General features: G+C 34.5%; 1 protein-coding gene across 3 annotated transcripts; it reads left to right on the plus strand.

The window, feature by feature from the left end:
* Window positions 1-2682: 2682 nt before the first annotated feature.
* LOC11420262 (general transcription factor 3C polypeptide 3) lies at window positions 2683-16976 on the plus strand. 3 transcript variants are annotated; one of them, XR_005645821.1, is made up of 19 exons: window positions 2683-3092; window positions 3446-3554; window positions 4087-4200; window positions 4955-5136; window positions 6507-6699; window positions 7397-7645; window positions 8345-8491; window positions 9906-9984; window positions 10799-10912; window positions 10987-11153; window positions 13259-13377; window positions 13695-13818; window positions 13918-13986; window positions 14059-14185; window positions 14389-14503; window positions 14638-14828; window positions 14920-15032; window positions 15344-15857; window positions 16450-16580. XR_005645821.1 is itself a non-coding variant. In XM_039833381.1 (18 exons), exons 1-18 carry the CDS (start codon window positions 2758-2760, stop codon window positions 16714-16716), a joined length of 2790 nt encoding a protein of 929 aa, XP_039689315.1. In that variant the 5' UTR covers window positions 2684-2757; the 3' UTR covers window positions 16717-16976. The 3 variants fall into 3 exon arrangements, 2 of the variants coding, with proteins under 2 accessions (XP_039689315.1, XP_003607543.1); XM_039833381.1 differs by lacking the exon at window positions 15344-15857 and having other exon boundaries at window positions 2684-3092; window positions 10799-10971; window positions 11070-11153; window positions 16450-16976; XM_003607495.4 differs by lacking the exon at window positions 15344-15857 and having other exon boundaries at window positions 2686-3092; window positions 16450-16976.
* The last annotated feature ends 1184 nt before the right edge of the window (window positions 16977-18160 follow it).

The raw sequence follows: 18160 nt of genomic DNA on the forward strand, positions 1-18160 counted from the left end.
TATCTTCCTTTGTTAACATATTGACTTGGTATTTTAAACGTAGGCGTGTGAATTTTTATGGTATGTTTCTTTAGCTCTCTACTGACTAATTACATCATATCTATAAAGCGTGTAAATTTTTTCTTATTACTCACTCGCTAACATAAAAAACATGTCTCATATATAGCTGTTATGCACTTATAAGTCGATTTAAACATAGACGAGTATTAATTATTAAAAGAGTTGAAGATCATAGGTTTAAATTCGGACAAATAAGTAAATATCATCCATTTTATGCCTTTAAATGTAATGGACTGCTGCACACAGTACGAGTCATGATAATTGAAATGAATGCAAAAACCTAGTTTCAATATTAGCAAGGGTTTGGTCATAGATTGAAAAATATGTTTAGCAAAGGTTTAGTCATACCAAGGTCTAATAAAGGATTTAAATGAGTTTCTCCAGCACGTACAATAGACGTAGACGAAATCATGAAAAAGCTAATTTAATATATAAAGAAGAGTATGAACAAATTACACTCTAATAAGGAAAAATGTGAGCATAAAATACTCTCTATGTCTTTAAATATAGTCGTTTAAGGTTTTTGCACGACTATTAAAAAAATGATTAATTGTGTTAATTTTATTGGTAAAATTAATATCATTTACTATAATATCCTTATTAGTTGTAGTTAGTAGAGTAGTTAATTTGAATGAAATTCAATAAATAAAAGCATAATAATGAAAAAATAATAATAAATGCTACATTGATTTTCTAAAGTGACAATTATTTAAAAAAAAATATATATTAAAGAGATAATTATTATGAGATGGAAAGAATATATGTCGATTAAGATGTTGGAAACTTTCTACTAAAGAAAAATGTTTTTTTTTTTTTTTTTAAAGAATCCAAACAAAAAACGTTAGAGTCAAACATACCACAAATTTTTCTATACTTAAGCCCCTTTATTTCATGACTTTTGATTTATGTTTTTTTTTTAAACAAAATTATATTTTTGCGAATATTAACCATTTGATAATAGGGATCTATTTAAAGTGTCCGTATCCAATTAAATCATCTCATTGCTTCTATTTCTTTCGTCAATCAAGCTAAAGAAATATTTTAAAGCTTAATACATAATTTGGTCCCTTAACTTATTTTTAGTTTTCATTTTGGTCCCTTAACTATAAAGTGTCTTAATTTGGTCTTATAAATCTTCTGTCGTAGGCCTTCAAGATAAATAAATTAGGTGTCGATGATTTACTATTAATTTCAATAGACCTTCAAGATCAATCGGTTTCATTTTTAACAAAAACATCAAATGGTTAGATTTAGAAAGATTTATGAGGTCTATGGTGGACCACCTATAAAGTTTTTTTTTTTTGGTACAGGACCACCTATAAAGTTAGTTCATCTTAAATATTTATTGTTAAAAACTAACGGAGAAGACCAAAAGAATTAACGGCCGAAGATTTATGGGACCAAATTGAGACACTTTATAGTTAAGGGACCAAAATGAAAATCAAAAATAAATTAAGGGACCAAAGCATGTATTAAACCAATATTTTAATTAACTTTATCCCCCTTTTCATCTCCTTTTGCCTATGAAGTCTAGATACAAGATACGATAGGACACCGATGCGAAAAAATTTCAAAAATCAAAATACGATACGACTGAGATACGTTAATAAAAAAAATTATATAATTAAATGTACAATATAATTATAACAATTTTTTTTAATATGCAAATATATTAACAAACACAAGAAACCAGCCATAGACTCGTAGCATATCAACATAAATATAAATAATATCGACGATTAAGAGAGTGATGATTAATCAATTACATATATAATATATCCCAAAAAGAGCACCATCAATGTTATACTATATTCAAAAGGAACATTGTTAGTGCTATAATAATATATATATTTTTTTGCTTAATTACCTTTTTGGTCCTCTAACTATTTAATTGGTATCAGATTGATCCTCCAATTAAAAATTGATTTATTTCGGTCCTCTAAGTTTCTCACCGTTACTACATTTAGTCATTTCTGTTAGTTTTTATTCAAATAAACGTTAGAGTTTGTGTTATGTGAGGTACCTGATCTTCTGTTTCACACATACATATGAACCATAACAGTTGCCAATAATATAAGTCACTATTTAATCATAATACCTTAACAAGGCATATGACCAAAATGATACTAATAAATAAAGTTAGAGGACCCACATAACACAAACCCTAACGTTTATTTGAATAAAACTAACAGAAAGGACTAAATGTAATAACGGTGCGAAACTTAGAGGACCGAAATAAATCAATTTTTAGTTAGAGGACCAATCCGATACCAATTAAATATTTAGAGGACCAAAAATATAATTTAGTTTTTTTCTTACATTTTAAAGAAAAAAACTCCGATACTCTTCCGATACGTATCAGGAAGTATCAGATTATTAAAAATAAAATAAAATTTAATGATCCGATACTCTTCCGATACGTATCAGAAAATATCTGGCTGGGCTTCATAGCTTTTCGCTAACTCACTTACTCGATGTCGGATCCCACGTGCATGACATTGTGGTGGGAATGTCAGATCACATATGTCAATGCTCAAAGAAGGATTTAACTTGTGTGACTAAGTTGAGATTACTAATTTATCCTAGGGTACCGTACACCACAAATCGCAGTGATACACCCTAGCAGCCACCGGATATGAATAAACCTAAAAAGAGGCAAATTTGAAAAAAATTCGAAAAAGAAAATTCAACGTCAGAATGGAAGTGATTAACCAAAAGGAGGATGAAGATCATCCGAGGGCGATAGAAGACAGCGACAACGCCGTCGATACCGAATATGGCACATTGTACGGTGCCGAAGAGAACGGAGAAGAAGAAAACGCGTTGGAGAATGAAGAGGAAGAGGAAGGAGAAAGCGATACGGTGGATGAAGATCAATTCAGGTTCTGCGGCGGTGTAAATCCGTTGGACTTCGTACGTAACAATGATTCCAGTGTTCAATTGTACCAGAAATTAGAAGATTACCACCAGAAATCGATACAGTACCGAGCTCTCGATAACAGAAAGCGAAAACCACCGCAACAACCTCATCGGTAACTAACTTCATCCTTTTTAATTTCTCTAGGGTTTCAAGATGAGTTTGATTTTGAGTTCAGATGCTATGAGTGTTGATTGGAAGGGTTATACATGTTTTGCTACTTGCATGGACTTAATGGACTTTATATGGATTTGGATTCATTGACTTTTTGGCGGGAAAGTTACAGCGACTTTAGTGTATTTTATGAGAAAGATGAATGAGAAATGATAGATAAAGAGAGAGAGAGAGAGAGCAATATAAGAGAAATAAACACAAAGTCACCGTGATTTTCCTGCCTTAAAGTTAGCAAATCCGGATCCGACTTATATATGTTTGACACATTTTTGTATTGAATGACTCGAAATGCAGTGAAGAGACTTCTTCTAAGAAGGCAAGGGAAGATGATATTTCTGGGGTAGGCCTAGCTGATATAGAGGAGGAATTAATGAATTTGGGACATGGCAAGAGATCAAAAAAGGTATGATACATTTACACATGTTCAGTCACACAAAATTGTGCAACATCGTCGTAAGAGAGTCGCCGCCGTTATGTACTATGCTAGCATTTGTTAAGTTCTTTTAGAAAGGTAGATTGCAAGTTTTAGACTGACCTCTAGCAATGGAATGTGCATCGGTGAATAATGCATTTGGTATTATAATTTTGGAAGAAAATTGTTTTATGTTCATGCCAATTACATTTATCCAATCCTAGCTTTTTCTGGAGAGTTTCTATCTTTTACATGCCAGGTGACTTTGCGGCATTTTTTGTGTTTCCGATTCCTTGTTTTCGTTAATTTTCTGCTTTAGATGTGAGGTCTTTACTAGTTCACTTTTACACCTCTCTCTTAGTAAGCTTTTGGTCCTTCATTTTCTCATGTTCATTTTCCCTTGAAAGGATTTAGATTAGAGGGTGAAAAAGATGAGCATTCTCAATTACATGTTATGGATTCACTTGATTATCTGCCTTTAACATAACTTACTTTCACCTTTTCAATGTTGTTTATATTCCAGAAGCGGTCAAAAAAAAGAGGTAGGCAAAAAGGATCAAAGAAGAAACTTGACGAAAAGATATCACAAATGTTCGGTGATGCCCTCATGCACTATACGAGTCGCCGTTATGACATGGTACATTATTCTGTGGTCTAACAATCTATAGGTTTTCACATACAAGTTTGTTGTTCAGTTTATATCAAAATCCAAGTTCATCAAATTGACTACGTATTCACACTAATCCACTTTTGATCTTGCTCAACACAACGTTTACCTTTCTGACGAGAGGAAGTTTCCTCCAACAACAACACATAGCTACAGGTTGCGTTCCTGTCTACTGAAATGCTTTTTGAACAGTACTCGCTGAAAGTCCCACGTCAGATATATATAGCCTGAAAGATATTTATAAATTGGAGACATTCCTCATGTTACAAGATGGTTTTGTAGGGTTGAGTTTGGCCGAAGACAAATTATAAGATGTTTTGGTGCCTATCCAAATCTGCCGGGACATCCATTACTAGACCACCTCAAGTCACGCTCCAGATGTCTAGTATTAGGCATAAGAGAAGCGTGTTGAGAGTCTCACAGGCACATCAGATGTGATCTGGCCTGAATAAGTATGTATAAGTGAGAGACATCTTTCACCTTTCAAGTTGGTTTTGTAGGGTTGAGTTAGACCCAATACAAATTTCTAAGAGTACCCATTTTTATTTGGTTCAGCTTTCATTATGCGGAACTGTTAATGTTAGATTCCATTAGAGCTTGATGTTAAATTTTTCCGATTTTACACAGTTTATGTGTTTGTTTAAGCTTGATATACTTTAACATAATACTGTTATGTTAGCTTTTTGCAAATTAGTTATACATTGCTGTGTTGGCTTTTTTGTAGGCTATAGATGTGTTGCATGAAGTTGTCAGGCTGGAACCAAATTTACCTGACCCGTATCACATCCTTGGAGCTGTCCATGGTGCAATTGGGGATCATGAAAATGAAATGGGTTTTTACATGATTTATGCTCATTTGACTCCAAAAGATTCATCACTTTGGGAAAGGCTCTTTGTGTGGTCCATGTAAGATGGTTATTCATTTTTGTTTCGATTGTTATTTCTTTAAAGTTACTTTTGTGGAAGTATTAGCTACATCACTCTAATAATGAAAGATGATAAAATTGCATCTGAGTAATGCATCGTCAAAATAAATAATTTGTGTGTACGCTGTATATTAATGGAACATATGGTTTATAACAACTTCATTTTGCACCGAAAATACCCCTTCACTATGTTTACTTCATCGGAGTTTATCACTGTTTTATCAAAAGTTAGATTCAAATGTTTTGTAATTTGGCATGATTTAAAGAAAATTCTTCAGTTGTCACTTGTCAGTGTTGTCAACGGAGAAAGGCCAAAAATCTGCCAAATTAACACGCCATTTTGGCCTGTGGTGCCGTCATGGCTGGCATCCCATCTCAAACTACCTATGGCGGTCGTTAAAGATCTGCCATGATGGTTCCATGACCAACATTTAAAATACTATTCGTTAGGTAGCGAACTCCACTTTGCGGGATGATATAGTTTGCTACTTGTGTATCGTAGTAGTATCTACTGTGATCAAACAACCCCTCTCATATTCGGAAGGTTGGATCAATGATAAGGTTTGTAACAGAAACCTCATTGAATTCAACTGAGTACACAATATCTAGTAGATGAAGTTCCCTGCCAGCCTTAGAGCCGAGGCTTTCCTCTGAGAAAATAGTTCCGTCTCATGCAAAAGAAAAAAAAAGTATGCTAAACTGCCCAAATACTCCCTACAATTATCCCACCTACATTTATGTAACTCCTAAATAACTGCCATAACGTATAACTACCCTATTGCACAATTAAATTAACTACTTAATAATTGTTTTGCTGTATATCTTCAAAATAATAATATCACCATTTACTTCCTTATTTCTCCTAGATACACAAGACATATATTATGCTTCATTTCTGATGACTGAATACTTACCCACATTCTGACTTTGGCCAACAATAATTTTGTACCTTTCATGATTATAATCATAATTAGTCACTTGACTTTTGTAATTGGTCACATGTGATATTTTGATTAGCTGTAGAATCCCTGATTAGTTATTAATTACAATTATAATTGGCAAATTGGATTTTTGTTGTAAATGCGCTAACTGCCTTGTAACTGAATTTAACTGATAACTTTTTTTCTACTATATATCTATATCGGTGATTGTTACAGAGTCGAACTTGCAATAGCCTTCCTTCATTTTCTATGAGATTCTCCTGTTACCCTAAAATGACAAAAAAGTTTTGTTGTTGGAGTTTGTCATTTTCTAACAATACTAAGTTCGTGCATGTTTTCATTTTAAACAATCAGTTTATATATGGAAGAAATGGTTAGTTACTAAGTTGGGAATCATTTTCAAATACAGAAAACAAGGTGATGCTGGTCAAGCCAGTTATTGTATTTCAAAAGCAATAAAAGCAGACCCCCAAGATATTAGTCTTAGAAGGCATCAAGCATTGCTTTATGCTGAAAGTCAAAATTATCAAAAAGCTGCTGAGGCATATGAACAAATACATCAACTTTGTCGTGAAGATGATGCACTAAAAGAAGCAGCTAAGGTTAGTCTTTTTCTTTTGAGCTGGATTTGGTATGAAAATGCATTCAATTTTCTATAGATTTTATGCTTTGCTAGTTTTGTTTGTTTAGTTAATGATTATATGTAATATAGGATTGGCCTCTCTGATGCTATATAATGCACATAACTTTCTTGTTCCTGTATCTATAATTATAGCCTATTACCAGGGGTTGAGTTGGCATTATTGTAGTGGGTGGCCATTTGGGAAAAGGTGATGTTTGAGGCAGCATAATTTGAATTTCATTATTCAAAATAGATTTACATGCAAAGTCTGTTGATCATAATATATTTTATTTATTTTTAATAATTTTTATAAGAAGCATTAGGCTATACAATAATGAAATTAGAGCTTTAGCCCAACACAATCAAAATATGAAAACCAGAGAAAAAGTTGGACTGGTTCAAATACTTCAGGGACAAAATTAGGGCCCCATGATTGCTTGAGTCACTACTTTTTTGCTTAAGTCGGGGAGGCCAACCACTTTTGTCGTGAAATCAGGATCTAACTATATTGTGTTGGAATTTTGTCCTGCCAGTATTTATCATTGGCAAAACTGGTTTTTCTTCTGCTGGAGTCATGCTTTAGAATACTGTTCAATAGGAAAAGCTCATTTTATATATACATCTGGCGGTTGACTTTCAATATTGAAATTTGAAAGAATTTTACTGCTTACTTTTAGTTCTACCGAAAGTGTGGTCAAGTTGAGCGCTCAATTTGCATTCTCGAAGACTATCTGAAGAGTAAACCAGATGGTGTAAATGCAAGTGTAGTTGATCTACTTGGTGCCATATTGATGGAAATTAAGGCGCATGACAGAGCTCTTCAGTTCATAGAACAATCTCAAGTGGTTGGGAAAGAATTGCCCTTAAATTTGAAAGTTAAAGCTGGAATCTGCCATGTTCATCTTGGAAACATGGAAATCGCTCAGGTGCGTTGCATGCATATTTCTAATTGAATTAAATTTGATTTGCTTGATCACTGGATTGCTTAATATTACTTGCTTGAACCTCATAATATAATGTTAGGTTTATTGATATTCTCTCCTTCCGCTTGTTATTCATGATGTTATGCCCATGAAGTCTAGCACTTCCAAAGTCTGATTTTTTTTTAAAGACATTTGCTATTAACTTTCATATTTTTCTGTGTTGTGGATGTTTTTTTTTCCCACCTTCTTAGCTAGAGCTTTGAATATAACCTGTATGATGTTACAGGTAAAAAGCTTGTTATTATCCATGAAATTATCTCCATCTTGTATATCATTTTTGAAGTTTGAAAGAGATTCACATAATTTGTTTTGATTTTTTATGTTGTGGAGATTTTTTTTCATGTCGTTTCAGTTTTTTGAACTAGACCTCCTGTATTCTGTTATGCCATCTTTTTAGCTTTCTAATTAAAAACCCTTTTTTTCTTTTGCAAACGTAAATCAAATTATATTTTAGGTTATTGTCTTTGTATTCCAGCACGGCCCCCCTCCCCCCTTTCCAAAGCTTGTCAATATATCGTTATTTTTTGTGTTTCTCGTTAGCTTCAGTTAATACAATGATGAAATGCAAGTAGAATTATACGAGTTTTTATTTTGGTTTTACGTTATTTGTATGCATTACTTACATTTATTCATGATTAACAGGTTTTCTTCAATGATCTGAAACCAGAGAATGCAAGCAAGCACGTTGAGTTGATCACCGAGGTCGCAGACTCATTGATGGGTCTTGGACATTATAATTCTGCATTGAATTATTTTAAGATGTTGGAAGGAAATAGTAAAAATGAAAATGTACGGCAACTCATTCCTATCTATTGTAATTTTCTGTATTGGTTTTATTTGGGTAATTTGATTTAGTAAAAAAGTAAAGGGCAGCCTGGTGCACTAAAGCTCCCGCATACGCAGGGTCCGGGAAGGGGTCCCACCAATTGGTGTATTGTATGCAGCCTTACCCTGTTTTTTATTTTTTACACAAGAGGCTTTTTCCAGGACTTGAACCCGTGACCTTTCAGTCACTTGACAACCACTTTAGCGCTGCGCTGGCTCCCCCTTGGGTAATTTGATTTAGCAGGCAACTTAATATTTTTCTGTCGTACTCTCTAATATTCAGCTGTACGTATAGTCTTTTCAAATGTTGTCCATAATCCAATCCACTACTCCTCTCTAGCCTAATTCACTATGTGAAATTCATACTGTTCTCTTAAGCGACAGAGAATCATATGCAGATGTTCTCAAATATCTCATTAATTAATGATACCATCACCATGTAGCTGGAGAGAAGCTCCGGAGAGATCTGCCAGGATTAATAGGTTGCAGGCTTTTGGGAACTGTCAATAAAAGACATATGGGATTTTGACCTTTTGAGTGCTAGTTGCCAATTTTGGCAAGATTGATGGTCTTAGTTTAGTTTTGTTGTAGTTAAGTTTCACAGTTTTGTAAGAAGAGTTTTTTATATTTTAACAAGCGGAAGCTTGTGTATTCTGTGCCTTTATGTGTAGTGACATTGAGTTTTTATGTATATTTATAGGTTAATTGATGGGGAGTATAAGGATCATTTAGTCATCTTAATCTTAATATAAACATAAATGAAGGTCAATGTTATGGAATGTAACTATAGAGATCTATTTCAACAAATTCATTTTTCTCTCTCCCATTTAGCAGTTTGTCCTTTCCTTTATGTCTTATTCCCATAATCTATTTTTATTGCTGCCAGATATCATTTTCGATAGTCTTTTGGAGGGATAAAGGGTACGTTAGAGGAATCATATTGCTTATTTGAACAAAGTGAAGCTTGCAGTTTTATTCTTTAATAGAATTGCAAGCTTCGCATACAAAGTCGGTTTTGTGTGGTTGATTACTCAATCCACATTCTAAAATACATCAAAGCTTATTTTAGATTTGTTGGGCCACCAGTTATTGGACCACCCGGGGCTTTCTTTAGATGTCTAGTCCTAGGCATTAGGGGTGTTGAGGGTGTTACATTGAGACTAGAACAATCATTATTAGTGGGAGGCACCCTCATCGGGTGTCAAACTTATATAGTCTAGGTAAACTCGACTTGTAATTTGTTATAAATAAAAATATAAAGAAAAAATCAATATTAGTTATATTAGTTTAATCAGGTTAATGGATCTTTCGTCATCATTATTGTACCTATTGTACTATTAGGTCAATCTGATATTGAAATTTAATTTCTTTCTTGCAGGGTTTTCTGTATTTAAAAATTGCTAGATGTTATCGATCCTTGGAAGAAAGGAAACAAGCAATTATCTCTTTTTACAAAGGTAAGGTTTTATTTTTATTAACAACAGAATTTAAGGAAATTATACTTCATGAAACCCATTCCCCTCTTGTTTTTCAATACATGAAATGAAATTTCTTTTCCACCAACATTTTCATTTGGTGCTGAAGCTTTTGAAACAAATGTTTCTTTTAGAATTTGGGCTTTTAGCCTAGCTCTACCTCAAAAGCTTGCTCTAGAGGCGAGGATCGTTCAACCCTTATATTGACTACTTTGGCCATAACATACCATACCTCTATACTTATGCTCAGGATCATGTTGTCCAATAACAACACCCCCTCATGCCTACTATTAGACATATGGAGCGCAGAAAATACGATCACTGATGACCCAATAATAGATGTAGGACATGCTTTGATACTATTTTAAAATTTGAGGTTTAAGATAATCACAGAGCTAGCTTAAGAGGCGAGGATTGCTCAGGCCTTATAAAGACTACTTTGGCTTTATCTCCAGTTGTTGTGGTTACAAACAGTTCCCAACCTTTTTCTTGGGGGAGTTTTCTCGAGAATTCGGAAGATTCAAGTCTTGCAGCTAACGTTCTTAATTTTTTTACTGCAACATCTTTGAAACCTCTTTTTGTGATAGGATAAAAAGGAAATAGAAAAAAGAGAGTCAAAAGGGGGTGCATCGGGGTTGCACACTCTTTTGACACAGGCATGCTATTTTACAATAGATGCTGCAATACTCTTTGATTTCTGATTATTATTTCGCTTGAATAGTCTTTGCTTTTTTTTTTTTTTTTTCACTTTTTTTTTCCTTCGTATTCTTCAGTTCTAATGAAGATTTTGCTTCAGCCCTAGAAACACTACAAGACGATGTTGAAGCACGCGTAGCTTTGGCTTCCCTTCTAGTTGAGGAGGGGAAAGAAAATGAAGCCATTTCCTTGTTGTCTCCTCCAAAGGATTCTGGTACTTGTAAAAATGTTTTCTTTCTTTGTGATCGAAGTTCTTCCATGGAGATACTAATGGTGAGGTACTTGCAGACTCTGGTGAAGCACATTCTGAAAAGTCAAATAGATGGTGGGTTGATGTGAGAATAAAACTTAAGCTCTGTAACATTTTTCAGATTAGAGGGATGCTTAATGATTTTGTGAATGTAAGTCTCCCTTTGGTACATGAATCTCTGCATGTTCCAGCTCCTAGACGAAAGGTAATATTTGAAAAACTATATTTATGCATAAACTCTTGCTCCTGCTTTCATACAAGCACATTCACACACAAAGAGTTGAACATAGATATACGAGTGGTCCCAAACACCTGTGTACATGCATGCTCAGTTCAAATTTAACCTGTTGAAAAAACTAAATGATTTCATCTAGATCTTACAAAATTTGATTGCTCGGTTAAAAAGGTTCAGCTGGAGACTTGTGAATTAGTTGCATTTATTGGTTTTGGATTTTGGTTTTGAAAAGAAGACTGGCATCTTCCCTGCTTGTGGGAAAAGGTGTTTGTTGTTGTTTGTAGCTAGTGAAAGTGTGAAACCTAAGGTTGATGATAATCATGCTTTAAGAAGGGTTATATGTTTTAGTTTTGCAATTAATTGAGGAAGTTATATCAGGTTTTTAGTCTTTAAAGTTATATGAGAATGTTATGTTATGGGTGGTCAGTCAGTTAGATTTTGTTTTATAAAATCATGCAAAGGAAAGGTTTTCTACTTAGGCTGCCATCTTAGCTCGTGGTCTTGAGGGTACTGGAGAATGACACAAAGACATCCCGTATTCTCATTTCTTTTAATCCTATTCATACTTATTCCATAAACTTCAACAGCTTCCATTTGGTTCTCTAGCTCCTTAAGTATAAGGTGATCTTATCAGTCATGAAGTGACTGGTCCCTTTTTTCAGTTTTATTTCTATGGTGTATTTGGTTTGGATAAGAATGTCTACATTGATTATTATCAAGCATGTCTCTTTGCACTTGCACTTTTTGTGATGGCATTGAGTTTATGGTCTCTCTTTGGTCCTATTACTTCCGGTTTATTCAAGGAGCTTTACCTGCCCGGTGCTAGCCGTAGAGTGTTCACGTCTCTAATACACCACCTCAAATGAAAGCTCTTTGAGCTTGAAGCAAGGACTAAACATAGCTTCCCTAAAACCTTTTTAAGGGATTAAGATATAATAAAAAGAACAAGTGCAACAAGAAGACTTTGATAATGTGTGCAGGACCAACACATTTTGGGAGCTTAAGCTTTTGGCTGCAGGCTTTATAACATTTTAGCGACTAAGCAGAATCGTACCCATAAATTCTTGTACAACATGCCCCAAACTTTTTCTCCCTCAAACATTGTCTTTAACGCAGACCCTCTCTCCTTCATCTGCCTGTGTCTTCCTCTAGCTTCTGCGAACTGCCCTCTGCTTCTTACCGTCCGAACAGGTTTTTTTGGTCTTTTTCAGAAAGGCTTGTTCTGGGGACCAAACAAGTGAGTGGGAAGCAAATAGTTCTCATGGGAAAAGATAAAGGTTATTCTAGGGAAAAGAAAAAAACTACCTGATTTCCAAGAAGTCTTATTTTTCTCATAAACGAGGGAGAGGCAACGTAATTGGAAAAAAAAAAAACTGTTGGGTACTTTCTTTTTACATATTATTATGTTTTATTTTAGAAAGTTAATTTCCTTTTCATAATAACAATGACATATATTAAAACATGGAGAATGCTAAAGAGTGCCCCAAGGGAATTGGTTATGCAACCAAAACAAGTAAGTTTTCACAAAACAGAGGTATAATTATTACTTGATCAAAAACAACTTATATTTTCAAGACAAAATTTCTATTTATGGTTTCCTTAAAACATTGATCGTAAAATAACCCATAAACTATTGATTTTTTTTTTTGACAAACATAGACTATTAAATATATTCTAACTGAAATTATATTTACATTTTTATACTATTAATAATTAATATATCATCATATGTTTATATTAAAACATATTTTAATATTTATGGTAGGATCTTATAATCCGTGTTACGATTCCTTGATTTACGATCTTGACTTCTGGTCTTTGGTCGGATCTCAATTTTGACTACCTTGAGTGTTGCAAATACAACTCAACATTTTATATTTAATGAATATGTGTAAGAATATGGAGCATGTTGTTTCCATTATTCAGCTATTTGGAGTCACTGTTTTAAGTTTGTTTTTGAATACTATGAGATTTCTGACCTCTCTAAATATGTACTCCTTTTTCCTGCTTTTATAACTAATACTTTTATGAAGGAAAAAAAAAAAGGAATACATCCTTACTGGTTGTTGCTGCAGGGCCAATCAAAAAGGCGTCTCTCCATAAGAGATCTTGAGAAAAGAGTAAGGGTACTGAATGTTCCAGAAACAAATAGCGTATTTCGAGGATTCAGGCCCATAACCTCATCATCTGATCTGTGAGTGTTGCTTCTCACAATGTGTAATCACATTTCCAATTGTACTGATCTGGTTTGTAATGGGAGGGGTGCCACTCTTTATAAACACTTATCAGGTCTTATCTCTATTCTATGCGGGGCTTGAATTTTTCCAATAGTTCTAGTTAATTGATTTTGTTGATGATTGTTTAGTCTAGATATACTATAACTTGTAAGTGATGATTTTTTAGTCTACATATACTATACTAGAGTAGTGGACATTTTTGCATGTTCTTAGTCCTCACTTCATTTGCTCACAAAGTGAAAAGAATCCCTCTTACATTGTTTTATTCAATTAGGTCGAAAGCTTCCAGGGCAAAAAAGTTGCTCTTGAAAAAGGCAATTGAGAAGGAGAGAAAGAAAGCTGAGGCAGTGGCCTCTGGAATTGACTGGCTAAGTGATGACTCAGATGATGAGCCTCAGGTAATCTGTTTGGTGTTGTCTACTTTCACTTCTAGTACAATTTTTTTTAATGATAATGCATTAACCAGATTTTGTGTATATTGGGTGGGATGTTTCCAGGAACCAAACACAGATTCTCCCTTGTGTAATCTTCACAAAGATGAAGGATATCACCAGCTAATCATTGATGTTAGTACTTCTATCACTTTTTCTGTATCCCCTTTCCTTTTTAATGTGCGCCATCTTAATATGAATTTACAGTTGTGCAATGCATTAGCATCCTTGCAAAGGTATAGCGAAGCATTGGAGATTATCAATTTAACTCTAAGATTGGCTCATACTTCCCTGTCTACTGAGAAGAATGAGAAGCTTCGATCTCTTGAAGTTCGTAAGTCCTGAACTTTAACAAGTATTTCTTTCTAGATTGATTTTATGCTTCAAACTTTTCTTGTTTCAAGAAATCAAAATAAAAAATGAATGGATTTACTGCTTGTTTGCTTGTTTGTTAGATATTTTGAAGAGATAAACTAATTTGTTGTTCTAGGGTGGGAAAATGCATATCTTGCTGACAAAGCAATTTTGTGTTCACAGAAATGGCATACAACACCACAGATCCTAAACAAGGTTTTGATTGTGTAAAAGACATGGTTCAACAACATGCACATAGTGTTGCAGCTTGGAATTGCTACTACAAGGTCGTATCGAGGTAAATATGTGGATGCAAGACGTTAGTTTGGCTCATTAATTTTCTTTTGTAGTAGGACAGAGTTATGGCCTGAAGTAAAAGTAGAACCTTGTTCTTCTATAATTTCGTTTACTTGTTTCTATCCTTTTCGATAGACTGGAAAACCGAGATACAAGGCACGACAAATTTTTACGTTCCATGCAAGGAAAATTTGTCGATTGTGTGCCTCCTATCCTCATTTCTGCGCATCAGTTTACTCTATGTAGCCATCATCAAGATGCGGCAAGGAAATATCTTGAAGCTTATAAACTTCTGCCCGAGAATCCATTGGTTAATCTTTGTGTCGGTATGCTCTTTCATTTCACGCTGTTTTTATATTGTGCTTTCTTAGCCAAGAACAAGCAGAAATTGAACTGTTATTCATCAATGTTTCTTAGGTACGGCCTTGGTCAACCTGGCGCTGGGTTTCAGACTTCATAATAAGCATCAGTGTATTGTACAAGGTTTAGCATTCCTCTACAATAATTTGGAGATCTGTACGAACAGTCAGGTTTGTTTTCATGAATTTCATAGCGCCCATTTAAGAAGAAAATGTTCATTACTTATTAAAATAAAAATAAGAAAATGAAGTCCCCGTGAGCATAGCTCAGTTGGCAGGGACATTGCAGCATACAGGGGTCGGGGTTCGAACCCCGGATTCCCCACTTATTCACCATATGGGGTGAATTTCTAGCCACTAGATTACTTGACCAAACAAAAAAAAGAAAATGGAAGTATCAGATGTATTTATTCATATAGTGAATTATTTCGGCACATTTACAATACTTCTTTTTCCCAATGCACTGCTCATCTTGGTCATAGATGCAATGTTGGCCTCATCCTTCATCTCAAATGCACTAGCTTGAGCCATTGTCCAAGATGATCATTCTGACGATGACTTTTGTTGGTTATGGGCTTATGGCTCACTCTAGCCAAACTCTCTATTCGGGTGCTTTGGCCTCGGCCTGAGCCTTTTTCCAGTGCACCACTAATCCTGGTCCTAGATGCACTGGCTTCATCCTTCATCCCAAACACACTAGCTCAGCCTTTGTCCCAGATGCTCTGGCATCATCCTTCATTCCAGATGCACTGACTTGGCCTTTGTACTAGAAGCAGTTTTAAGAGTTGGTTTGAAGCTTCTAAATGTGGTTTTGAGAAGGACGTCTATCTTTGCGAGATTGCTTGCCATGAAATTTCTCTCAGGCAGATCATGCTATCAATCTGGCCAAACTTATATGTCTTTATAACAATTCTTCCCGACTTCTTCAGCCTCCCTAAGTTGTCTTCCCAACCATTACATCTATATGCAGCAAAATGCATTGTTTTCTTTAACAAGGTAAAGCTTAGTTTTATTATGCTTTAACTTGAGTGGGGGAGTGTTCGAATATACAAAATATCTTGGACATTATCCTAGTTTATCTCCTATGATCAATTTCTAATCTTAGATTATCTCCTAGGATTATCTTCCATATTGCTTGTTTTTACATTCTCCTATTCATATTATCAATTTTCTTTGTTTTTCCTGATAAAGATTCGCCTTTCACCCAAAAGGATCTAGATTCCAAGAGGGAAATGTAAATAAGTAAAAGCTATCACCACTAGCGGCACTGGGGACTGAAATCTGACGTCAGTCAATAGCACTTTTATCTCATAACGAGTTGGTTTCTACATTCTAATTATGTTGACCAATCACTGTGATCGGTGTCTCAGATTTGATGGAATGTCTATATTTTTTTTCCCGATTCTCTTTTTAGCTCCTTAACTTGTGCCTTAAGGTAGCATGATCCTTAAAACAATCGGGGTAGCTTATCATTTAAGAAACTTACAGCTGGTTGATTCTTGTCATGAGTGTTTTACTCTATACATGAGTTTATTTATGCATTAATTAATAAGGTCAAACTGAAGTAATTGATTGCTAAGCTTTACAGGAATCTTTATACAACATAGCTCGGGCATACCATCATGTTGGTCTTGTAACACTGGCAGCAATATATTATGAGAAGGTGATTGCTATTAGGGAGAGAGACTATCCAATTCCTAAACTTCAAAATGAGAGTATTGATGTCATTGAAAATCACAAACCTGGTTACTGCAACCTTCGCAGAGAGGCAGCTTACAATCTGCATTTAATCTACAAAAGGAGTGGGGCTCTCGATCTTGCTAGACAAGTTTTGAAAGATTATTGTTCCGTTTGAGGTTATATGATCATTACAAACTGCAAATTAACTTTAGGGTTTGATTTGGATTTCCCTTATATTTTGTCTGATAAGCGGATTTCTATTATATATACACACAAAATTAGAAACATTTATTTAGTAGATGGTTTCTGTACATGGTTGGTGGTATTAATTCATTATTACGTCACACTAAACACCCAGCAGCAATGATTCAAAGACATGCTGAAGTGTTTAGTGCGTTATATTTTTCATGATCTCAGCTCTATATTTTGACGTCAGTTTTTGCTTTATTTTGTTCAGTGCAGTTTTTATTTTATTTTTATTAGGTTTGATTCTGTAATAGTACTATTATTACACTACTGCGTTTCAGTTAAGTACTGAGTTTTAATTGGTATGTATAGTCAGTGTGATATAAAATTAAAAATATTCGACTTCAAATATAATTCTTATATCAAAACTTAAATATATCATGGGTTGTGATTATTTGACAGCATAAAACCATTTACATTGGTTGCATCAAAATTAATCTCTTTTTAAAGTATTAGTGGCAACATATTAGTTTAAAATTGAGTTGGATAAATTAGTGCAACAGTACTACCAGTATGTTTCATTTTACTTAGTCTCATTAAGTTTCTCCTACTTGTGATACTAATTGGGTAGGACTTTTGATGGCATTGAGAATGTCTGGAATGTTTAGGTTAATTATGATGAAATAGTATTATTGAAATGAGTAAGCAATATACACATCGAAAATGACGACTATACAAGTCTTTTGATCATGTTTGTTGTAGAAAACACTTGCAAAATGCGGACAAAAACGTGACTATAAAAAGAATCCATCTAAGACAAAATAAGAAACTCCAATACAACAAAACGAGGATGCATAGTCCCTACATTTATGCAAAAATCAAGGAACTAATACGAGTGAGGTTGTCAAGGCATCTGCACACACATTTGCCTTACAATAAGTATGACAAATCTTCACTTTTCACGACCGAGTCAACCAACCATAATTCGTTGCTTCGCTCTCCTAGCTTCAACCCTCTCTTTTGTATTAGCTGCCATATACCGACTAAAGGCGCTAGATATGTGTTACCAAGGCTGCATTGGTCTCTCAAATCAAACACAATGCTCCTCCTTATTCCTCTACTTACTCGAGGTATCACCACCAACATGCATGATTCAAATCAATATGCTACCACTCCTCCAAATTAGCATTGAAAAATTGATGCCTTATATCATTATCGACCACTCACGCCTGAAGGACAATCCCGAAGAAGTCTCAATCAGATCACTACAATGCCTACATTGAGCATCACCAAGATGCATTTTATGCTTCCTATAGTTAGTTAAAAGACGTTGATGCTTAACTATCATCATACAATGTATTATTCTTTCCGAAACTGCGAAAGACCACACTTGCCTCGATTCACTATCCCCAAGGCAAACAACTAGTTTACAA

This window comes from Medicago truncatula, chromosome 4 (assembly GCF_003473485.1).
Source record: "Medicago truncatula cultivar Jemalong A17 chromosome 4, MtrunA17r5.0-ANR, whole genome shotgun sequence".
In the NCBI taxonomy this organism is placed as follows: domain Eukaryota; kingdom Viridiplantae; phylum Streptophyta; class Magnoliopsida; order Fabales; family Fabaceae; genus Medicago; species Medicago truncatula.

What these genes read in the sequence shown, in the direction of transcription:
- LOC11420262 (XM_003607495.4), top strand. Translation starts at nt 2,758, where the DNA reads ATGGAAGTGATTAACCAAAAGGAGGATGAAGATCATCCGAGGGCGATA. An exon ending in CACTAAAAGAAGCAGCTAAG is followed by an intron (nt 6,700 to 7,396) that starts GTTAGTCTTTTT and finishes GCTTACTTTTAG; the next exon opens with TTCTACCGAAAGTGTGGTCA. An exon ending in TACTACAAGGTCGTATCGAG is followed by an intron (nt 14,504 to 14,637) that starts GTAAATATGTGG and finishes CCTTTTCGATAG; the next exon opens with ACTGGAAAACCGAGATACAA.